This window comes from Pempheris klunzingeri, chromosome 20, assembly GCF_042242105.1.
Source record: "Pempheris klunzingeri isolate RE-2024b chromosome 20, fPemKlu1.hap1, whole genome shotgun sequence".
NCBI lineage: Eukaryota > Metazoa > Chordata > Actinopteri > Acropomatiformes > Pempheridae > Pempheris > Pempheris klunzingeri.
The window spans coordinates 2,551,945-2,577,276 of NC_092031.1; the positions used below are offsets into that span (position 1 = coordinate 2,551,945).

Here is a 25,332-nt window from a genome sequence, read left to right on the forward strand (position 1 = left end):
CCAAAGCTGATTCTGGCACCTGGAATCTGGCATCTGGACCTGATGGTACATTTTTTTGGCACTTTATTCTCTCTGCAGTGACAACAGTGTCCTGTGCGTCGCAAAGGAAGCACATGTGATATCCTCCTCATCTAACGTGCTAAAGTTAGCTGATACTCAGGGTGGGAACTTTTCTTTCAGGCTGTCAAACACTAGGTATATTTCACAGTCAGAATCAGGATCAGGTTCAAGTAAGTTTTCAAATTATAAGGAATTTGCCTCGGTATATTGGTGCATAATCAAGACACATAAATATAAAATACAGATATTTATATCAGAGCTACATAAGAAATAAGAAGTATGTAGTGTTTGACCAGGTATTTTCCTCAAGTCAGACGTGGTGCTCAGGTTGTTTCCACACAACATGGTGTCACTCTCCGTCTGTCCCTCTGCTGTCTAACCCAGATGTGCTCAAGTACCGAAATCTGGCACCGACAGATCTGATGTGAACAGACACTCGTCTGACTCGACTAACCCTAACCCATTTTAGTCATAAATCAGATTGTTGTAGCAGTCGTGTGTCTGCAGTGATGATGCCATTTGTTGTATTGGTAATTTTTTTGAATGCACCACAGACGTTTGTCCATTTTAATCTCATCGGTTGAATGTTAATGATCGTTAGCGTGTGCTCATATGTGCCCATTTATTACTATTAGTACCACTATATGGTAGTCTATGTGCAATTTCATAAACACCTTTGCAACCAATATCTATGCAACCAACATACTGTGTCTTTATAACTATTGTATTACTGTGTATATAATGTTTCTATATATTTATATTTCTCTTTCTTCAATTGTTTGCTTCATATCCATCTCTGGAGCTGCCATAACAGTGTATTTTCCCCCACTGTGGCGATCAATAAAGTTTATCCTTATCTTTATGTGTGTAATATGGAGCCTTTTGTTGTGTCCTAAGGTTAAAAAGTACTACACACACAGGAAGTGCGTACTAATACTACAATACTACAACAATCCCACTCCCTGCGTGCGTAACCCAGCCCTCAGACGAACTGGACCACAGTCTATCATCTCTGAATCGTGTTGATGCTGTTTTACAGTCTGTCAGCGTCCAGCCCAGTCAGCACCGATGCGGTGGAGGACTGGCACCGGTCCAAGAACAGCGTTGCAGGACTGAGGTCACACCCGCTCACACTCGTACCCTCTCAGGGAGCCGATGAGACCCACTTACGCTTGGACGCATTATGTAATGCTAACTAGTGTTTGTAAACACACAGAAATAGCACCAGTCCTTACGTGGGAGACGGGTACGGGCGTGGGGGTGAGTAAATAACAACTTTCAAGGGGAATGACAGAATGTATTATATCCGTGGGACGATTTGGCTGCTATCTACCATCCAGAGAGAGACGAGCGTTCAATGAGTCATAATCCGGCTGCACAGAGAATGACTTGGTATTGAAGGCAAAGGTGACTGTGACTGAACTAGCTTAGATTTTGGCACCAAAACAATAAAAAGCTAATAAGGATAAAAAAAGTCCAGTTCCATTCCAGTTTTAAAGGTCCCATATTATTCAAAATGCCCTTTTCACTGCCAAACTCTGAGTAAAGACCGTCCTCTCTCTCTCTTCCTCCTGCTCCATCTGTCAGTAAATGTGTGAAAACGATTCGGCTCCCTTTATGATGTCATACGGGGGATCTGTTGATCATGTGACCTCCTCCAGCCAATCAGCAGGCTGACAGTCGCTGTCCTCTGAAAGCCTTGTGAGTGGTCACGTCTGCTACCAGAAGAATACTCTCTTTTCTGAGCATTAAACCATATAAATCGGCTCTAGTAGGGCCTCCAAACACAATTAGCAGAATATGGGACCTTTAATTCGCAAAAATAGGGGAGCTGAGTAATGAAGAGACACATAGTCAAGCATAAAAATGACAGTAAACACTCACCCGCAGGTCTCCGTTGGCCAGGTGTGGGTTGTGGTGTCCGGGGTAGGTGCCGTAGATGGGCTCTTTGCAGTAAATCTTAATTACGCAGCGGTCCTGAACATCCCGCGGGTCCTCCAGCTCATAAAAGACGTTACGAGTCTCATCTTTGATCAGCAGAGCTGTGCTGGGAGACCTGAGCATCAATAGGCACCAAAACATAATCAAAATACTGATAAATAGTCCATGAAAAGACAATTTCAGCACCTATTACCAGCTAACAATCAGTGATGTACATTCACTTACAGACTAGGAGGGGAGCTGGAAGATCTTTAACTGCATGAGGCGTCCGTAATGAGAGAATCAACTGGACGCAGGCTCGTATTGAATTCATCAGAAGTGTAATATTAAGCGAGTTTGGAGTTAAGAGTCCTGCTGACAATATCAATTTGAGCATTACGCAATTACAATTAACACCTTCATGAAAATGCCTGTGAAATTTCTGACTAAATTGTTGGAAAATGGGAACATTTTACAGTTTACAAACTCGCTGAGAAAAACCACTTAGTGTAACATCAGGTCTGGACTTTAAAGTCAAACTGACGTTAGGATTTAGAAAGAAATCAGTGATGCTTGTTTGGACTTGTGTACTCTATTTATTTTTTAGCGTTACATCCTTGTACAATGTGCAACCACAGACTGTATAAAGAAGTGAACAGGCTTGAACAGTGAGGTCGATGCTGCTCCACTGTCTGATTGGATGGAAGTCAATGAGAAAATGAGCCGACTTCTCTCCTGATTCATCAGCTCAGTGAACATTTTCCTGATGAGTTAATGGTCTCAGTCGCTAGTTTACAGTCTTCTTCAACACAGCAGGATGTTCATTTAGTAAGTTATGGATAAAAAAGGGGAGGCTTTAGGGCGGGACTGCCTTGTGCTTAACCAATCAGAGGCAAGTCATGTCTAAACCTAACCAATCAGACACAAGGGGCTTTGTGAAAAACATCACTTCTGGTTCTGAATCCATTCAAATAATCTTCAAAGAGTTCACAGTGACTCTCGAACGGCATTTTTGGCTTTGAATGCACATCCTCACGAGCTAGGCTGAATCCCTCTACCTGTTCCACCACCGGTTAGCGTAGCCTGCTAGCTTCCACTCCTCAGGTGGAATACAGACTTCAAAAGGGTCCTCCCAGATACTGAATGTTGTTTAAGGGACAGGACATAAACACGACCAACGCTAAATGAGCATCTTGTAAAAAGGAGAATAAATCTCTTGCATCAACACTGGCGGGATAAACAAGGCGATGAAAAGCTCCAGTTACAGGAAACACCCACTTGGACGCTTCAAATACTATTTCTCTGCCTGGGTGTAACATTGCAGTGTGTCACTTTCACTGCTCACCTTGTGATAAAAGTCGAAGCGTAGTGCTGCAGCTGCTCTGCACCAACCAATGGCCATGTAGACAAAGTGTTAAAGTGTGTCTGCATGCATATATTTACACACACACACACTTGGAGTCAGTTTAATGTAATCCAGGCGTACCTGAGCATGGCCATGGTGAGCCTCTGGGGGAACATGTGCACAATGAGGGCCCTCAGAGTATCCAGGCTGGTTAGCTCGTGGGTCAGGTGCACCCTGCGGGTCTCTTCCCCAAGCTGGAGGAACAAGATCCCTGCATTTATGGGTGGGGAGGAGCAATGAGGGAGAACAATGGTTGAAGGTGGGGTTATGAAGTTTAGAGTCAGGGATGAAAATAGAGAGTGGAGGGACAATTTTCACCTCAAATTAGTGTTTTTGTGCATTAAGAATCAACTAAATACCTGTTTTAGCTCAAACATGCTCACATTACATTGAAATAAAAGTGTGTTGCTGTTGGCCTCACACAGAGCTCGGACCCTACGACCACATCATTATGAGGAGGAGAACACGCCCAGACTGGGTACACATAGTGTGCGATTAGCAACTTGTCAATCAAAGCCATGTTGTCAATAGACTGGACTTATCCACAGTCATCACAGCTGACACAAGCCAGAGAAAATGAGGGATGATTAACTTGAGCTGCCCCCCTGAATGAAGATGAATCGAAGCGGAGGAACCCCCCAATTCGAAACACCGGATGTCATCAGTGAAATCGTGTCACTTCACTCACAGCAGCACAGGAAGACGACATTGGCAGTAAAACGTTTGCAAACTTGTTCTCATCTCAAAACGATCCGCCTGCAAACCAAACTGTGATTGAAAAAGAAACGAGTGAAGGAGCAGGAGGAAGCGTCAGGAGTCAAACGCTGTCACTACCTGCTCTGCTGCCGTCACGTCAGATGACAGCGAAGACACTGAAACGTGAGCCGTGCAGGTGAAATGTGTCACGTTACGTTACATCATCCTCACATGGAGAACAAAATGTCACCTTTCAAATGACACCAAACTAAAAAATGTGCCTATTTATTCTTGTATTTGCTCGTCTCTTGTTTCAGCCTGGTGTAATTGGTGGACCTGTATGGTAGATTTCTCCTTAAAGACGGGGGTCTGACCTGGCGCCCGCAGCTTGGCCTGGCTGGACGAGCGCGCCAGCGGCAGGCTCTGGCGAAGCCGGTTCATCCGGTTAAAGCCGATGGGGATATCAGGCTCCGACATGGTCTCCAGATTTTCAGCTGACGCGAAGGATACCCTGCTGGCCTGGTCAGCAAGAGCCGGCTGTGTTGGGCTGAGTCGTGTCACACGTGGCGTGCGGGTCTGCGAGACACGAGATAAGAAGTTAAAAAAAACAGGTAGTGAGTGCACAGGTGGAGAAACGGAGAGGAGAGATGAGGAGGAGACGTCTATCTATTTCTGCTGTGATGGCAATGCGGTAATCAATGAGCTGACACCAAAAAAATGTAGAACACACAAACAAAGGCAACCAAAATGGCCTCGGGAAATCAATGCAAAGAAAACAAAACAGCAAGTGAAAGAGAAGGCTTTTAGCACGCAGGCACAGACAAAACAAACAGTTTACCTCAGACAAAGCAGCCTTTACATCTTCCTCTACCAACAGAAGCTCGACAAAGAGGACGCCGAGTCCTGAAGATAAAATTAGAGCCTCAGACAGACAGCCAGCCAGGTTAAACAAACCGACATCAGAGCCAAAACACACCACCACCACCACCACAACAGTCCGCCTGCATTAATAATGACCCAGAAACGCTACTGAACAATGCTTCAATTAAAATGTTCAAAGAGGAGACTGGACTGGGGGAAAACTGGGCGGACAGCAGCGGTTGCAGAGTGAAATGTGTCTGAAGAAAGGCAAAATAAATGGATGTTATTCTGCAGCTACTAGAAACTTCTCCGGCCCCTGAGCAGTTGATAGTGAGCTGGCTGCAACTGTTCCGTAAAGAACTGAGCAAACACGAGGAACCGTGACGCTAATGACCACAACAAAGCCGGACTGGATCTGAGCAGCCTCTGTCTGTAATGCAGATTACCGGTGATGTTTCACCTGTCCAATTTGACCCACCGGGGAGCCCAAATTGTGAAGGACCTCTCATTACAGCACTACCAGGAGCTGCTGTAGCTGGTTGGCTTTTAATGAATCCTCACTGACAGACATTTTCCAGCCCAAAGAATACAGTAATGAGCTCCCACAGTGTTATGTGGAGCCAGCTCCCATTGCCTCATGCATCTGTGGTCCTCGCTTAGTCCTCGCTAGCTCTATACTGGCGCTGTTTGAATACTCCAGGCTGAGAGCATGCAGGCGTGTCGCTCAACCAAGCATGTGTACGCAAACATGTAAGAAACACTAACAATCACGTCAAAAGGCATAAGAATGAAAGATAAAGTGCACTGCAGACAATCTGCTGCACCAAATTACCTCTTGGGGCTTTGCTCCTTTTATATCAAAAATGTTTTCAGAGTCCTTAAAAAGGCTGAAACCCACACGCATCTCTTAACACTGCCAACAGCCTGACAGATTATGTGTGCTGCCTCTCATATGTTTGGAGATTTATGGTCTCTTGTCAGCCAGACGCTGCACACCTTCTGCCTTCAACCGCACAAGCGTCGAGCTACTGAGGAGAAAAGAACGCCGCAACCGGGAATTATAAAGTTTGTGTTTAGTGAGCTGTGAAGAAAAGAGGAGAGCGGATATAGAGGTAGTAGATGCACAGCAGAGAATGAAACATGGAGGAAGGAGAGAGTAAACAGATGAGAGAGCAGAGGGGGGAAACTGAAAGACGAATAAAGCGATACTAACTTCTTCCTCTAACTGGTTTCCATTTTCTCTTAATTTCCTTGGAGGACCTTTTCTTTAGGTGGAAAGAGAGGAGGCAGCGGCGGTTTATTTTCCACAGTAACGGCCAATAAATGTGCCTGCAGGATCTCCCTGTGGACCTCCTCCCTCTGAAGCTCATTCACAACACGCTCGCTGCAGTCGTCTTCGGTTTCAGTGATCGGTCTTTGCAGGAAATGCTTGATAAGAATCGCCTCAAACACACTTGTTCAATAACTTAATTCATTCATTTTACGGAGCGCTGTGTGAATATAAGATGCACCTCCGTGACTGAAGTGTGAATGCAACTGATTTGTCCTGAAAAATGAGAAAACGTCTGAATCAAGTCTGGAAATAAAACGACAAAAGACCCACATGATTTTAAAGAAAAGGGGTCTTAACGATGCTGAAATCCCGATAAGTGCTGTTTTCACTGCTGGAGAGTTGTCTGTAAAAAAAAAACTGATCTTAGAGGATTTAAGGATAAAAGTTTTTACATTTAACAGATTAGTGCTCCTCTCCGCTCCATTCATCTCGTGTTTTATTTGACTGATGAGAAATGGTTTCTGATGTATAAACGAAGCATCAAACACTAAATAATCATCTCAAAGTCCTGAAGGAAGAGGTGCTGTGTGAATACTGAGACACACATCAGAGCGAGTTTACTGAGAGCAGACTAGAGACGCTCTCCATCATAATATCTCTGTTACTGATGTTCTGGTTGGGTTAAGTTACTCTGACAGTTTCCCAGAAGAAATCACTATTTCATCACATAGCATTGTTGGTATTTTTAAACCCGGGACCTATTTTTACATATTTTGGGATCGATATGACTGGTAGGAACAAAAACGTTTGGATTTGGTCCAGTAGACCACTTCAACAACCGACAGCTGTGTGATGGCTGCAATGTAATACTTTGGGGTAAAAGTGCTCGTTTTTGCCACCGACAGGCTCAGGTTGTTATTCTAAGTGTCTGACAGCTTTATGGAAAGGATCCCTACAGAGAGAGACCTGGAAGATCCTTTTTGTTTAACCACAAACAGCCATTATATCAGTCTCTGCACACACACCAGACTACATTGACAAAAACAGTAATTTTATCTCACAGAACACAGGAGTTGCTGGTCTACTGCTGCCTTGATCTGTTAGGTCGTTTGTGTTATTGTGTGTCCCACAAATATTGTTTTGGATCCAAATAAACGTTTTAAAACACCACGGTCACAAAATAACACAAAGAAAGTAACTAAATGAGACAGCAGTAGACCAGCTAACCCTGTGTAAAATTGCTGCTTTTCTCAATGGAGTCTGGTGGCTGTCAGCCGAGCATTATAACGGCCGTTTCTAGTTAAACCAAAAGGATCTTCCAGGGATCCTTTCCATAATGTTGTCAGACAGAAAAGAAAAGCACTGTTACATATAATATGTGTAAAATATGTGTAAATACGGCCCAGACTTAAAAACACTGGACTTATCCTTTAAGTGATTACTGTGCGTGTGCAGAGCAGGAAAGACGGTGTTTTGACGGCTTTATTTCACCTGCCTGACGACGAGGAGAAGATATAGCTGATTTATTAGTTAGTCAGCTGTGACTTCAGATCTGAGCTCTTTAAAAACACCAAAGTAACACAATAACACAAACAAACGGACCGATCGAGGCAGCGGCAGACCAGCAGCTACCACAAAAGATCAATCAATAACGACAATAACCATCAGCAGCGTAAATCGAGCCTTTGTGTTGCTCGTCCTTGCACCCAAATCAATTGATATAAGACAAGACATTCTTCTTTGTACAGCCATCAAGCCTTTCTGCTGACTAGCTCCACCGTCTTCTACAGGGATCATCACCTGCTGAGACTTCTCCCTCCAAGCTCTGCATGGTAAAGGTGAGTTAACACACACAGGTGCTGAATTAATACAGCAAATCAAAAAACACAAATCAGCTGGAGAGTTAACACTAATCACCTACAGTCACCAACTTTAAATCTGCCACCATCATCAGCGCCACGCACATCAGGGCTGAAGCTGCTTCATCAGAAGTCATGAAAGTGTGAGAAATGTAATATTCAACGTGTTTTTGTCCTTTTGAATTCAAAAGTGACACTGTGCTCCAGCGAGGGACGTTCCTTAAACGCACCGCCACTCTGACACACTGCATGCTCTGGTGCCTTCACTGTTGTTCTATTGGCTGACGCAAAATGGAGAAGAGTAGTAAGCCGTGCCGAATGGAAAACAAATAAAACAAACAGAAAAACAAATAAAAAAAAAGAAGAGGAGAGGAAGCATTTTGGATCTGACGCCGTAGATAAAGGTTGTTTACCGACTTTGTACACCGTAACTACCTTACAGTCATGTTGGCTTGTCACTCAGAGAGGCGGCGGAGGAGAAGTACTCCTCTGAGTAGTTTAGGAGAGGCTATGTGGGTTGTCTGAATCAATTAGAAGAAAAGTGTTAGTCCAATCTGTTCACACTTGATTTTTATTTAAAAAGAGACACCCCTAATACCTATAACACGGATCGCTTTATCGCTTTAGAGTCAACATATGTTACTTAAATGTCTAAAAGCTCATATCGAACCCCGCAGACATCTGTGTTTGACTTTAATATCTCCAGCATGTGCGTACAGTAGAAATCTGAAGAACACATTTTCCTGCATGAGGGATCCCATGAATTTCATAAGAGAAGAACAGTCTCTTAAAAAAAAAAAAGAAAAGAAATCTACATGACATTGATTTTCACAGCTTGAAATTGAATGACAGTCAGTGAAGCAGGACAATGACAGGAAGGTGTATAATTTCACTTATCAGAGAAAGAACTGTCACGTTTCCATTAATGAGTGTTTATGCAGAAAAACCCTCCAAACTCCATTTGTCTCTGTCATGTTGTCTCTTCCTCACAGCTGAGCCTGAATCTGGTTTGTTAAGAGGACCTGTGGTGTGATTACATGTTTTATTTAAAATACACAAGCGGCTTCATGTCGCAATGAATCACAACACTGACACTGAAACCCATATGAGCGCTAAATTTAATTCCATTACTAGTGACTATAATTAACAGATTGAATCCCAGAGCCAACGTGTTTTATTTTATGTGTGTGATTTTATATAATAATTGGAGTTAAGCTGGTCCAACGTCATGCAGTTTTACTCAACTAGTCATTTATGGGTTGTTTTCTTTCCTCCATAACAATTAACAAACAGCTGGCGGCGTACCAGCCCCTTCCTACCACGAACACACCGAGCGCTGAATACGGTATAATCCAGCCTGGCAGAGCTGCTGCAACACCGTTCATAATCACAACAGCAGCATCCTTGAGCCAACAAAGCAGCCCAGTCGTTTCTAATGGGAGACTGGGAGGACATTATAAGTACGTTATTACTTCACCACGTCAGGTTGAGATGTCACAGAACAGTCGGCTCGTCCTTTTTGCAACCAATTTTGGAGATGGTGCTGATGAAGTTTAGAACTAACTGCAACAATGCAACTTATATACATGCATAAATATATATGTTAAGGTTGATTTAACATCCCAAAGTGAGGAAAATGTCCCAGAAGGTGTCCATAATCAGGAATTAATGGATTATTAGCCATTAATTCCTGAGCGTGAGGTCTTTTTTTTAATGCATTTTGCGACCAAAATCCCATTTTCCTGTTCACACCTGGGGGTTTGACACGTACATGAAACTGTCATCACCATCCCTATAGGTTCTTATGCAATGGAGACGTTGTTCACTACTCCAAGACGGATCATATATATGGCAACAGGGGATATTTTGGCTCAGCTGTTAGCCAGAGAGCTAACGTTATGCTAGCAGGATTCAAGGTGAATAACGCTGTGCCAGTAAACTGGTTGAGCTGCTAATGTTAAACATACTGTGAAACGATGTCACTGTCCCCAAATCAATATCACCAGGATATTAGAAGATAACTTTGCACTGAAAACTAGTAGAAGAATAAATGCAGTATGATTTGAAGCACCGTTCTCCTTTCATTAAACCAACCACATGCTGCTATCAAGTCGAGCAGGCTGATCTCAACAAGTAGTAAAAAATATCCAACCATTCATAGTATGAATGTGTTTTCGCTGAGGCTGTCAGAGAGCAGCAGTGTCTCCCATTATGTACAGGTGACCCTTACCTTGACTCCCAGCATGTTGTTGAGTGTGAAAAGAGCTTCAACATTGACTCTTTAGCATTATTAGCTCCTCTCCTCGACACGGACATGAGAACCCTCCAGAGGCCTGATTTGTATTAAATTTGGAGCCTATTTCTGCTGCTTCTACACCTCTAACCTGAGCGACTTTAACACTAGATTTGTCCTTTTTCTGAGTGTTGAAGCTCCACCTTTGTGGCACCGATTGGCTGGTCGGACTGAGGGTTCCCACCAGCTAATTCACAGGGTCCTGATTGACGAGGCAGCTGTGCACAGCTGTAACGTGCCCCCCGACTCTGAGATTTCATGGGCATTACTGCTGCATACCGTGGCATTCCTATCCTGTGAGACTGAGAGCTTAGAGAGCGTCTGAGTCGCTGATAGTCAACAGACACACTGTCACATCAGATGAGCTGGACCTTACTGTGCAGCTACGGCTACCGAGTGAGTCGACGGGCCGCACATCTTTACAACAACAGCCCACGGACGGCGAGGCAGGTGGAGGAGGCGAGGAGCACACGCGGCGTGTTCACCGGCGAGCTGCGTGATACAGTCCACAGCGCTGCTCCGCCTCTCTGCGGGAGCAGCTGGGGGTTAATTGTCTTGCTCAAGGGCACTTGTTTTTAAGTGTGAGGAGGGAACCTCGTGTTCACTTCCCTGCCCGGATATTCCCAGCTGAACTGGGGGGTCAGGGTTCGATCAGAGGTCTTACACGCTTGATTGAAGTCTGGGTTTGACCTTGAGGATGTGTGTGACCTCCTGATTTGTACTGTACTTATAAAATAAACCGTCTACGGTGCAACTACACCATTCACTCCTGTTCTTTCTCTATTACTGCAGATATAAAGCCCACAGTGAAAGATAATATTCTTTCACATAAAATCTAGTGGAAACTTCTCATCCTGTTATTGCTTTCCACCAAGTTCAGCCTCTAATGTGGAGCCCGCTAAGCAAACCTTGCAGTCTTGGCAGATGGCAGTGAAGTGTCAATAAGTGATTCTGGCCACGTGCCTCAGCACAGTGCCAGTCGGCAAGCCGGTCGGGGGAACACTGCAGCAGTCGGGCTCCTAAGCCTTTTAGCGGTGGAAAACACTCCCGCTATTCTCTGAGTCAGATTGGGGAATAGCGATTTTCCACCAAGCATCATATCAACAGCCAAACAGCACGAGGGCAACAAAAGCATTTGTCTGAATGGGTTAGAGTTGAGCTAGCTCGCTGGGACAAATATGGCAGGGCTAGTCTGGGGATGCCTCAGTATAGAAAATGCCCTGATTACAGTCTGTATAACAGACACGTGAAACACAGATGAGCCCCTGCAAAGCTTCCTGACGTGGCACAAAAAAAAACCCCCTCCTGAATTAAAATCTTCAGTGGATGTTCTCAGACGACGAGAAGCGAAGTCACAGTGAAGGTAAAAAGCTGTGATTCCAACAGATATGATCCGAAAAAAGAATCAAAAACATATAATTTCAACAAAGAAGATTCTTCTGTCATTCAATCGTCCTCAAGCTTCTTAGAAATAAGTGAGAATATTGAATAATTAGTATGATTCACACACGTTACTCTGACTGTGGCTCCACTCTGATGAAGACATTTACATATTATTTATTAATACAGTGGCAACTACAGCATTTTCCTGCCTACCAGTGGTCTGGACCGTAATTTAAGATAATTTAAGACCAAAACTAGTCTGTCTGTCTGTCTTTTCAGCTTCCCCACTCAACCTGAAGGACACCGGTGTGTCAAAACACCTGATGTCATCAGTTATGACGTAACGATCAAGCGTTGTGATCTACGATCTGTAGATGGGGCGTTTTATTTTGAAAAATCGACCAGATTGTTGCTTGACGTGGCCATACAGCGGCTTCAGTCAAAAATAGAAAGTGCATATTTTTAGCAGAGCATCGCGGCGAGCTGCTCCTGAGAGGCCACCATCAGCTCCGGCGGCGACAGAAAAACTCCTCGAATAAACAGTCAAAGGATAATCCATGTTCCTCCATCACAGGAGAGGACAACAGGTCTCCTAACGACGTCGTCTTTAAGTTGTCACTCCACTATTGTCACGGGAAACACCTGCTCAAGGTGTCCGGAGTGTCAAATGTGTCTTTTGAAAGGTGATAAAATGTTGTTATGGAAATGATCAATCTGTCCATGAATGTGGATCCATGACTGATCCAGTCACCTTTTTTTAATTTCCCAAACATCACAACTCCGTGCAGAGGGAGCGCTCGTCTTGGCTATGAGATGGTAATATCATGGTAATGAGGAATAGTACTATGCATGATATTACAGGACGTTTCGAGCGGTGATATTTCTTTTTAATTAACTACTTCCTCTGCCTCGTTTCTATGGCTGCTTTAACAAGAAGAAGAAAAATCCTGCAAGCAATTGGCTTCATAATGATTCCCTCGGAAATGAAGATGAATAATTGGAATGACGGTGACGGCTTCAGTCGGATCCCCTTTTCCTGTCTAAGCCCACAGTGTGGTGCGTTCCCCAGAATCCAACACCGAGGCGAAGAGACGGAGACAATAGGCTGTGATTACTTTGGCCACTCCAGACAGAAAGACGCGAGCACAAAATGGAGCATTAATATTTGTATAAGTGAGGCTGGGAGCAATGAAAAGGAGAGAATTATGCAGCACTCTGCTCCATTGTGTCACTGACAGTGTCAGTGGCGGCAGCAGTCGCAGGCTGGTGTTTGAATCCACGCTCACCCCAACGGACGAGCCGGCGTCCCCTCCGCCTGGTTTGTTTGAACATGTGAGGGGGAGTCTTGAGATGTGTGTGTAATATATATATGCACACATCATCCATAATTACAGTTCCCATGACCGCAGCAAGTCCCTGAAAATGTGTTTGCGTGCGTTGGCATCGACTAACATGATTGCTTGCTAATCTATAATGTGCTTTTGCAGTGGGAGTATAACCCAAGCTTGTGTGTGCATTTAGTGAGCTGGCAAACCTCTGAAACATCAAAGGAGAGCAGTGGGGGACTATTAAGCATATACACCCTCACACACATGAGCACAGCAGTGAGCTGCTGCAGGGGGTTTCTATTGCATCTGAGGAGGAGACGAGACTTCCCCCGACTCCCAGAGGGGAAGGGGAGCGATAGCCAATCCTGGATGAGGTGCCGACCGGCAACAAATAGGGAGAGATTGCAAAGAACGCCAGCATGTGTGCTTGTCACGAGCTAAACAGACGAGGGGAATGTACTGAGTGAGCAGCTGCTGCTGTTCATGACGACGCACGGCAGGAAGTAGAATATGGAGAGATTATGCATATGACAGCCTCAAGCCCATCAGTTGCTATAAAATATGTAAATCTTTAAAAACAAGTCACAAATATACAGTTCCAGTTATTAAAAAAAAAGCTCTGTAATGTCTTAAAATAGCTGGCCGCTGCAGGTTTTACCAAACATTACTCAAAAAGGAGGAAATAGTGTATTTCTTGGGGCTGTTAGGAGAAGAAGACGCTGTAGCTGCTCCTTAAAAACATGTACTTTATCTATTCATTGCATCCAATCACTTACTGGTGTTGTGTTATCTGATGTTCGCTCCGAGGTGCACATGAAGCCGATTAATCGGCCAAACCGACTGACTTATTAATCGACTCCACCGGTCACACGAGGGAGGTACAACACCGTCTAACTGTGTATTTTTGGGCTGCTCCTATAAAAGACAATCGTTTCTTATATACTGTCTTGTGTATGTTAATGGGAGGTACTTTAAAAACCCACCACCTCTACTTTATAACCTTGTTAACACAGCTGCTATACAGCGTGTGTGTTCATGGTAATGAGGGAATATGTCACCCGGTGCAACACTGACGCTCACTCATGTGTTTTAAAAGTTTTTGGACAACAATGGAGCTCAGAGGAGGCGCAGAGGAAAGAGATAAATCAGGCTCTGGGTACACACACACAATACATTTAAGGAGGATCAGTTCACTGTTGGTTCTGATCTTTTCCAGGGATTTGTTGACAGTGAGAAAAATGCAGAATATCAGCCTTAACCTTTAACATTTTAATAGTTCATACTCTAAAATATCTATAAATAATTTATGATTCATTTAATTCTAAAGCAGCAGCTTTTGTTCCATTTCAGAAAATCCTTTAGCGGTGTTTATATTCGCTGGATCAGCAGTAGGTATGCAAAGAGCCTTTCGGAATATCAAGTGATTTTATGGTTAAGATGCTGTAAGCTGCAGTAAGTGCTTAGGTTAGCATACGCACAACAGTACAATCTCCCTCAGGCTACATCAGAGTAAGGGTCAAAAGGGCCTGTTCAATGAGCATAATGTATTCAAGTCTGAGGTGGAACTAATAATGCATTACAGCCTTGTGTTGCCCTTTATGGAGTCTTGCATTAGTTGGTCATGCTGTGAGGAAACATGCGAGGACGTCTTAGGCCAAAAATCACACACGTGTTTTTGTTTTCTCTTGAACAAACCAGCAAAAATGTTTAGATTCAGAACAGAAAAAATGAACAAAATAAAGCGCGGACTCTCCTAAATTACACAAAACACGTCTTTTCTCTCTGACTTCTACTGTTTTAGAGATACTGAACTGTGATTTCAGCCTCCGCCCCACAGGTGGATGGAGGTTCTGTGAAGGCCATCCACAGAAGAAGAACCTGGAGGACGCTCATTATACTTATAGCTTATAGAGCAAACATCACACAGCAAACATGAGTTCCTCCGACTATAATTGGGCTAAATTCTTACTTTTAATAAACCACACAGCAGATGAATGACTGAGCCTCTTTGAATCCAGTGGTTTCTGCTAGAATAATGAGTTCACACAAAATAAATTTCAAGTTGTGTTGTTCTCACATGCTCAAATAGCACAACTGAAGGAGCAAACACTTGGATCAATCAGGCCCAAACATGGTGTGAAGTAACCAGTTCCCCAGTTTTGGAAACCTGAGACCAGTTTTTAGCCCTCGTCAGCTCCAAACTAATAAAGGAGACGGCACGAAGAAGCTCGACTGACGACCTTTAATGGCTCCATTGTCACATTAACTTGTGCATTTCACACTGTTTTCATCCGAGCCTTGCCAGTGCTCGGTAAAACATCTCTGACTCCAACAGAAAATGAGGTTTATGATGGTTGCGTTCAATGTGGGCACACTTTCAGAGGCAAAAAAAAAAAATAAAATCCTAGAGGCAAACCATGTGTTTGTAACAGCGTGGGCTTAAATTTGGCTCCCAAGTTTTGCTGCATGCCAACTAATCCCATCTCTCATATTTTCTGTCGCTAGGTAAAGTGAGCAGTGTAATACAGTACAGATTACATTAATATTACCTTAAGAAAGAAGAGGCCATGGATAATCTTCCACCACTGACACAGCAGCACTTCCACAGCTGCCTCCATATCTACACTTGGGACTGTTCAGAAGCTCTCCGTCAGCTAATCAGGTAATAACCCAGGTGTAAATGCCCCAGGGGTGGAAAGCAGTCAAACTTTACCCCGACGCTGTGCTAAAAAACCAGCAGGCTGCACAGCAAGTACCTGCAGCATCTGTGGGGGGCACGAATCAATACATGAAAAGATTCTAATTATTATAGACATTGGCGCATTTCACTGCCAAAAACCAAACCACAAATGTCAACCTCACGTCAGCGCCAGAGGGTTCATCCTGTGGGAACCATGAAAGCCAATCAAGTAGATTTTGTGATATTTCACAGCATCAGTAAAATCTTTCACCTGCTGGCGCCACTAGAGGAAAAGTGAGGGAATAACCAAAGACGTGAGGATTCATCGTTTACCATGAAATGTGGTACAAACCTTCATTGTCCCCAATCTGTCCAATAAATGCTGAGATATTTCAGTCTGAGTCAGTCATCAGTTTCAGTGTTGTCCAAACAGTGGGGCATTAGTGACCGAAATCTGTCCAGTGCCTTGAAAAAGATGAATTTATTTATTCATTTATCATTATTTAACATTTTGGTCGGCCTACTTAGTTTGATTAATAATTCTATCTCTGTCTAAACTGTACATACTTTTTGTTGTGGGACTAATAAAGCAATATCTTATGTTATCTTTCTAATGTTGTATAATGTAATAATAAAGCATGCAGGTTGTGTGTCATCATTAACAGTGCAGGTACCAGATCTGCTCGGGGTCCATTATTTACAGATGATGTCACACAATATGACGTTATGATTGGCTGTACGTCCTAAAGCGCACAAGACGCCATTTAAATTCTGTCCAAGTCTGAGCTGTGATGGATGTTAATATGAATATGTGAGGTTAACACACTGAGAAAATGACTCATAGTTTCTCAGTCAAAGCTCCAAACACACAGATCAGAACAGCGTAGGTAATATAAGCGCTGTAATATTCTCTTACATGTACATCTTGCTCTCTATGATGACATTTTGCTCATTTAAATGGTCGCTAACACGCGGCGTCTGCACAGCCAATCAGAATATCATAATGTCTAATGTCATCTGTAAATTCAGGGTGTCAGGCGGCTCTGGAACCTGCAGCAGACACAAAAACATCATTCTGGTCCTACGAGGTCCTCGGCTGTGTGTCAGAGAAGGTTTTCTTCTCAAACTTGGATCAAATCAGACATCAGAGCATCTCTCCAGGTCAGTTTGGAGGATTTCGATGGCGGGGAAACACCTGGTTCACCCGTGGACAGACGGCACAAAGGCCAAATCATCTGCAGACGCTGGAGACCTCTCATGAAGCGGATCTTATCTTAACTTCTGTCTGTATAGACTTTTATTTTAGCTGATTAGTACGATGTGTTAACAAAATATCATTGCTGCATCTTATCACTGTTTCAAAAATGTTTGCATGTGCTTTGATTGCACCCACCAAACTTTTGTGACACCAAACTATGTGCTGCTGCCACTACCAGTTAAACCTGTGTTAGCCTGGAGCTCTGAGAAACCCCAGCTTCTGATTAGTTTTTGGCTAAAATATCCACCAACCTGCAAGACTTAGCTTAAAAAATTGGACTTATTTCCCTCTTTTCCAATTCACTACTCAGTTTGAAACCATATTCATGTTTGTTTAATCTGACGTAGCTGAAGAGTCGACACCGAAGCTGAAGTGAGCAGCAGTCAATGAGCTGAACACCATCCACAGGCCTGTAAATACTCTATACTCTACTATTGTGCCTTTATACATTAAGCTCTAACCAGCCGGCTAAACTAGACCACACACCATGCGTCACACAGCGGCTGGACATTTTAGCCTCCTCTTGCAGGAAATGGGCCCATTTTATTTGACGATAACAATAATCATACCACAACCAGCTAGTGGACAATCATTACAAAAGGTATAAGCGACTGTACTCAGTGGCTAAAAACCCAGAGGCCCAATTCAAATGCAGCCCTCGTGAGACTGGAGGGTTTCTCCTGCCTGCCACCAATTAATCTCCATTTCTAGACAACAATTCGGTTTACTTGCTGAGCCATAAATGTCGCAGCATGCAGTCCAGGACAGAGTTAAAAAGAGTTAAACACAAAAGTGTGTGCCAACATGTGACCAACGCAATGGAGGAGCGCAGGCATGCAAAGACACAATGGAAAGTTATCCTATTAGAGACAAATCCACACAGAGGGACAGATTTACGCTGAAACACAAACACAATATTGGCACTGACCTTGAAGCTCCAGTAGTTCGGTTGTTGCTGGGAGGGAAAGAACAACAAAGAGCAAAGGAGACAGAAAAGAGACAGGGAGGGTGAAAGAGGAGAAAAAGGGATTGAGGGTGAGACATTTTCTCATGTGTTAAGCTTCAAAACACCACTCTGCAGAAGACCAAGCTAAAAGAAACGACTGGATCGAGCCAGAACTGAGAGGACACACTGAGGGAAAATGCTTCGTCACTCAGTTCGCATGTGAAGATGTGGAAGTGATACCACCGAGTGTGACTAATAAAGTTTAAGAGGTTTAATGGGACGTTATTTTTAAGCAGCGAGGGCAGCGCGCCCTAAAATGTCTCCACCATTTTGCATTAAATGACCACAAATTATTATAAAGCTTAAGCAAACAAACCAATAAATTGCTTATTTTTTTTATATACATGAGGTTTGCAGCGGAAATGATGGGCTAATTATTGTGATGATGGGCAGATTAACTGGCGTTGTCCTTCACTGCCATCATAATAGGACTTTAATTGCTTGTAATTGCTTCTCAGCAATTAATCAAATGTTTACAGTGACTTCACACACACTAATGATGTAGGGCCAGGCAGCCCCTAAATTCTACCGCCGCTCTCCCTCGATGCGGAGTTGGCTGGCGTGGACCCAGGAGCAGGATTATAAAGCAGTGCAGAGACATCGGATTAAGAAGCTGCCACTTTCACTTTATCTGGGAAAGGAGCCGGCATTCAGCTCAACGTCCCCCTGATTCTGTACGATACAGCGGCTGCGGCTGCATGTGTGCTCATCCAAAACGTTCAGTGTGTGCTCAATAATTAATATGTTCATCCCCTGATGTACGCTCTGTGGCCAAAAGTATGTGGACACCCCAGTCCACTGACTGTACTGACTGTTTTTCAGGCCAAGGCCAAGGCCAAGTCCTTCCCTGTCCGGTGGGCTGGTGTAATATTTGATTTATCTGAGTAATATTGGACTGTGGAACATACAGGCACCTCCTAGTGTGAAGGATCAATGCAATAGCTTTCCTCATATTCTGTATGGGAATATTTCTATTCTATATTTCTATATCTGTTATTTATGTTAAGCACTTGATGTACCAGTATACCAAGCACATACGTCCTTGTAATGTGAAAGCTTATTCTGAAAAAATAAGTGTGGGCTTCAACGTCAAGACACAAACAATCTTTTGATCCCAATGTGACACGTGATGTGTTTTTTTTTTTTTTTTTTTATTTAAAAAGGTAGTTTTGCAAGTGAAGAACATCTCGGTTTGTCGTAAAACCGTCTTTGGCTTCAGGCTGATAAAAGGACCAGGAGTCAGTGGATGAAGCACATCAGGTCAGATAACATCACATTAGTGAGCGGAGCATAGCGGAGCTAGCTAGCTAGGTAGCTAGGTAGCTAGCAGGTTTCACACAGAAATAAATTAACTTTATGACAAACTGCTGCTTTCTTGACTTGCAGAATTGGGTTTTAAATTGATAAACAGCATGTGTCTGATTGATGGAACAATTCAAACTGGGTCAAAACATTATGTCTCTCCTGCCGTTGACTACCGTGCACATGCATAAGGTCCCATGGCGTCCAGCTGGAGGGGGCAGGACTTCACCTTTCTCTACATTACATTAACCTACATCTGACTCAGTGCGTTACATTAACAGTAAACATCTTCTCTATAACTCACTGTTCTCCATATTATGTTCTGTAAAGTCTTATTTTATATTCATGTTCCTGTGCCTGCAGTACTTTCTATGCTTTCTTCCTTCCTCTCTCTACGTTTATTGTTTGCACCAAACAGACCAAAGCAAATTCCGTGTAATGTAAAAAATTACTTGGCAATAAACCTATTTTTGATGGTTTCTGATCTGAGTTCAGTGTTTGACTCCAATTGAGTGACTCCAAGCAACACCTATTTCCTTCAATACACAACTCACAGCCAAACAAACTGACAACTGCAGATAATCTCACTCATCTTTCTGCTCTAATTCCTCGGTTGCAAAGTGCCTTTGTTACAGGATTAGATAACAATATGCTACACATATTCTGTACTTTTATGGGGGAGAAAAACAAAACAAAAACACAACCAGCAATGTATTAGTTTCTCTCTAAATATTCTTTGACTCTCTCATCCTGTCTGCAGCTCTCTGCCCCTGAAGAGGTCATACACATGAAGTTTTTTAGGCAAAATAATTTCCTAAAATGGCTGAAAACTGTAGTAGGAAAAGTCACTCACACAAGAGGAAACAGTGGATTTGTTGGGGACTATTTTCAGTGGTGGATTAGCCCATATTTGGTGCTGTAGTGAATATTTCCAGCAGCAGGACGGAGTGTGTGGGATTGATTCAAAATAAACTACAGGGTGTGTTCATGGTAATGCAGGAACATGTCAGCCAGTGTAACAGTGAGGCTCACTGATGTGTTTTTAATAGTTTTTAAGACGACAATGGAGCTGCTGCGGCTCAGAGGAGGAAGATACATCAGGCGTTTGGATGCACAGACTACATCAACTCATTATTGCTGTAAGAAAAATGTAGAATATCATCAGACGTATTTTTCAGCGCTTACTAAGATGATGGGTTTTTTCTCTCTCTTGGTTGTGTAGTTATGTGCATGAGTTCTCCTCTATCTGCTCATATATTCTAGTGTTTCAAAGGTCAATATGCAAAATGCACTTTTTCGAGTCTTTTCAGCATAAATTATGTCCCTTCAGACCACCAAACTCTGAGTAAAGACCATCCGCTCTTCTCTCAGTAAATGTGAATGAAAACACTTCTTCCTTCCCAACGTCAGCTCCTGGTAACGCGAAGATGTCCGAGACGAGAGCGAAGCTGCAGATTGTTTCTGTTTTTCTAAAACGGGGCGTTCAGACAGAGGCTGAAAACAGCTGCAGCCATGTCTGCTTTCCAAATCTGTTTTTTGAACATCAAACCATGCAAACCTGTTCAAGTAGGACTTGTCACTATTTATACACATGCTTTTATTGTCTTGTAATGCAGCTTCTCTTCAGCTTTATTTCCTTGTGTTTTTATTATCTTTTACATGCAATTTAATGCTTCTGTGTCTTGTTTTTGTTGTGTTTTATGTCCCAGTAAAGCACTTTGAATTGCCTCGTGTCTGAGAGGTGCCATACAAATAAATGTGCCTTGCCTCAAAATAAAACTATGAACTTTAAAATGAGCAGAATATGGGACCTTTGAACGCACCCTCCAGGAGCATCCTGAAGACTTTTGGTATGGGAACGAGTGGTTAAAGCTGCTCAGACGATAAGCAGCAGTCCTCGGAGGACGTGCATGAGGCAGAACAACAAGGCTAAAGTGGAGCTTCTTCCCAGAGGCTGTGAGGCTTATGAACTCCCTGACTTAGAGTCGGCCCTCTGCACTGCTTTACGTTAGATTAGATTCAACTTTATTGTCATTACACCTGTACAGTACAAGGCAATGAAATGCCTGGAGTATGTACAGAATATACAGAGTAAGGATGTTTACAGATGTTATATACAGATTAGTGCTGTGAACATGTGTGCTAGTAGACATAATATGTGGTTATATGGATGAATGAATGAATATAGACATGATATACAGGCTGTATAAATATAATATACAGATTAGATTAAGAGTGGAATATACATATAATACAGGTGTATACAGATTGAGGTGATACATACTACACAGATTTAATATATATATGCTGCCACTGCATGCAGCTCCTGATCCCACTGTTCTTTTAACAGGCTGCTTTGTTTTATTTATTACTGGCTCAGGATATTTATTCATTTATAACAGTCTATTTTAGCTATTGTACTGCAAAATGTTATTCATTCTCTACGCTGCCTCGGTGATATTTCCATTCCTTCCTGTTTTTAACATGTTTGACAACAAACTAAAGGGCAGAGTAAAGTTTTTGATTGGTCAACCCCATTTTCTGCTCATTTTAAAGTTCATCCTTGTATTTGGGGGTCCTGCTCAAACAGATTTACATGGTTTAATGTTCAAAAAGCTAAAATAAAAAACTATTTTTCTTATAGCAGACATGGCTGCCTCTGTCTGAACGCTCCGTTTTAGAAGAGCAGAAACAATCTGCTGCTTCGCTCTCGCCTTCGACATCTTCATGTCACCAGGAGCCGGTTTTTAGTCGTCCTGCTGATTGGCTGGAGGAGGTCACATGTTCAACAGACCCCCTTATGACATCATAAAAGGAGCCAAATCTAAACGCAGTGTTTTCACGCACATTTACTGAAGGATGGAGCAGAAGAAACAGAGAGGACGGTCTTTACTCAGCGTCTGTAGGCAAACCAGGGGCACATATTTAAATTCAAAATAAAAAATATGGACATAATTGGACCTTTAATTCTGCGGCAAAAAGTAATGTGTTATTCCAGGTTTCTGACAATAGTTTGTGCAGGACTCTCTCCCGTGTTCAACATGACGAGGCCCTGAACTGGAGCGCAGACTGTGAGTCCGACCGGATCAGTGCTGGACTTAACTTGTGGCTAAATGGGTCCAAACATCTGGTGGAGCTCCTTCCCACAGAGTGAAGCTGTTAAAGCACAGCAGCTGATTGATGGCCACGTACTTCTGACTCCCTAAACTATGCACAACTTCCAGGTTCATGTCACTCGAGAGTCTGTCCTCCTCTCCTGCATGAGAGGCATCTTGTGTGAAGCCTGATGAAGCTATTTCCACTGCTCGTGGACTTAAGAGTGCCGAACGTTTTGAAAATAAATCCGAACACAAAGTCTCAGAGTTCTGCCATCAATGAGGACAGAGTATAAAAGAGAAGGAACGGATGGCTTTCCTCCAAGAGAAGTGACATTGTGTGGCCCATACAAGGCCGTTCAATAACTCTGTTATCAAATATTTAGCCTGGTTTGGTTTCGTCTGCCAAGGAGGTTTGGTTTTTAGCTCAATATGTGTTTGTTACTCAGCAGAACCTCTCAAAAAAATTGTTGGTGTAAGATATTTTCTCGCTTATTGACCTCCGTATTCTCCCCTGATGTATTACAATAATACAACTGACCCTGAGGGGGTAAAAGTAATATAGGATATAAAATAATATGGCAGCAGATCTAATAGTTGTTGAGATATTCAACTTTGGACGAATGGGCACAAAAAGTAAAAGTCATCATCAGCTTTAATAAAGACTCAGTCATGTTTTAGCAGCAACAAGAGGCTGAATGTAAAATACAGTCACGACAAGAGATAGTAATGTACTGGTTCTGTAGTTCTAACTACAGCTGTGAATAATCATTACTGCGGGTCACAGCAACAATTACATAATCTAATTCAAAGTGGTGCAAAGCTAAATACAATACTCGCCTGGTATTGGCCAATTAAAACACAGGCCTTATTATTTTATTTATTTCTTCTGAGGTCTCTCTGCCTCAAAAGAAGAGGCAACTGTAATCTTACAGCGTCTTATTAATCACACATGAAGGCACAGAATTAGCTTCTGGGTGAGGATGGGATGTTTGGAACTGGCTGCTCCTGTTTGTGCCAACATGTCTGTTTCTATATATATTATTGTTTGACTAAAAGTGTTGAGAAGTCACGGTTGATCAGGGACTTTGGAAAAAGCTGCAGCAGAGGACTGAGAGGCATCATTGAAGGGAGCAGACAAATGAATATGTTTTCCATCTTAGCTGCAGTACTGATAAATGCTGTGGCAATAGAGAATCTTCACAAGTAGCAATGTGCCGTTTTATTTTATCTTATTTTATGTATTTTCCTGAGATCAGCTCTTAGCGTTGCTACTAGCAGTCTCCACACGTACAAACTGCACATTAAATCACTTATTAAGCAACTCAAAATAATAAATACTGACAGGAAGAATCAGGAATAATTCTGATACCAGAGGATGAAACACAGAAACCTTCAATAACAGCGCATGGAGGCGTTTTACAGCCTGTGAATTTCTTCACGGTTCACACACAGAGCCAAGTGTTGCACACCTTGCTCTGCCTACCCAGGATGCACCTGGTGAAGCTGCTAGCTTGACGGACTCTCTCTCTGAGCTAAAAAACGCCGAACATAAGACGAAGCGAGTTCACAGAATAGTGGGTATAAATGTTGAAACATAACCACATGATATTAAATAGTAAATAACACTAAACTCTAGAACATATTATGCTCACTTACACGTTTCACAGAGGTTTTGTGAAGGTGTACAACATTCAGAAACACTGTACATTATAAGAATAAAGGACATTATTTCAACCTTAAATGTCAATTTTTTTTCTTTTTTTGTCAATTATCTTTTATAAAGCAAATATATTCCACATCAAATCCTCTAAAACATTCAAAGCTCCATTTTCGGGACCATAAACTTGTGCATGTCGCAGTGAAATCCAAAGAAAATCATGTAAGCTGATAGGCAGGCTTTATCAGAAGAAACAGAACAACGGTGCAGCACTGTCTCCAAAAATGGCTGCAAAAATGCAACTGAACAGTCTCAGTCTGTCTCCTTCCACCCATCAGATCTGTGAAAACAGAGCGCAGGGCTCCACAGTTTAAGTTCTTCACCTTCTTTGATTATGGGGGACGACTTCATCCACAGAACGCCTCACTACAAATGATCCCGACTCTTCTCTGTAGGGGAACTTCGAGCCAAACGTCACAGCACTATCCCTTACACTAACCCCAACGACAGGAAACACGACCGCTCGGCGGATGGTGTTTAAATATTTGTCTCACTCATCACCTCTCCGGTTGCCGTGTCTGCAGCACAGAAGTCTACAAACCTACAAACAACTGTCACAACAAACCATTTGCAAAGATTTCCGCGGAGGTGAGAGTGTGCAGACAACGGAGCGTCGACGCATTAATTCAAATGCTGACTTGCAGTTTGGAGTAACTTCGCTGTGGCTGTGGATTGGGAGCACAGGTGTGTTAATGTTGTCTCTCACATATGCTGTGAGAGCTTTTGATTAAACAAAGTCCCTTAATAATTAAACTAAGGTGTAGGTGGAACTTAATTCATGTTTGAGCAGCTGTTCGGGGAGCTGCCTGGACTCCAAATATTTTTGCTCTGCTCTCTTTTGAAATCCATCTCACTTTATTTTGGAATGTGGAGTGAAGGAAGGCAGATAGAAGAAACAGGGTTTGGGAAAGAAAGACCAACAGGCCTGTGGGCTGCTGTGACCCAGATTTCAGAGCTCTGTGTGGTTTGTAGGCCTCCGTCCAAAAACACGGTGACCAAAACAGTGTCGGTCAGCTGCAAAATAACACAATTAAGCTCCTCTGTTCCCTTTTAATGTAACAGTTAAAGTCTAAGTCCAGATTCTGCATCCCAAATGATGTTTCTTTAGCCTCCCTGTTTTCTCCTGTGTTGCAGAACAGCACGGTCGACACTTACACAGATCTGGTAAGTGTCTAACTTCAGTTCGGTGGATC

General features: G+C 42.9%; 1 protein-coding gene across 1 annotated transcript in view; it reads right to left on the minus strand.

Moving 5' to 3' along the window:
• The window catches only part of srcin1b (SRC kinase signaling inhibitor 1b), a 56,515-nt gene that overhangs the window by 21,576 nt on the left and 9,607 nt on the right, over window positions 1–25,332 (minus strand). Inside the window, exons 3-6 of the mRNA XM_070852177.1 lie at window positions 17,945–17,971; window positions 4,456–4,657; window positions 3,467–3,596; window positions 1,945–2,116 (exon numbers count right to left, since the gene is read on the minus strand). Coding sequence (XP_070708278.1) covers window positions 1,945–2,116; window positions 3,467–3,596; window positions 4,456–4,657; window positions 17,945–17,971 — 531 coding nt within the window. The remainder of the gene's footprint in view (window positions 1–1,944; window positions 2,117–3,466; window positions 3,597–4,455; window positions 4,658–17,944; window positions 17,972–25,332) is intronic.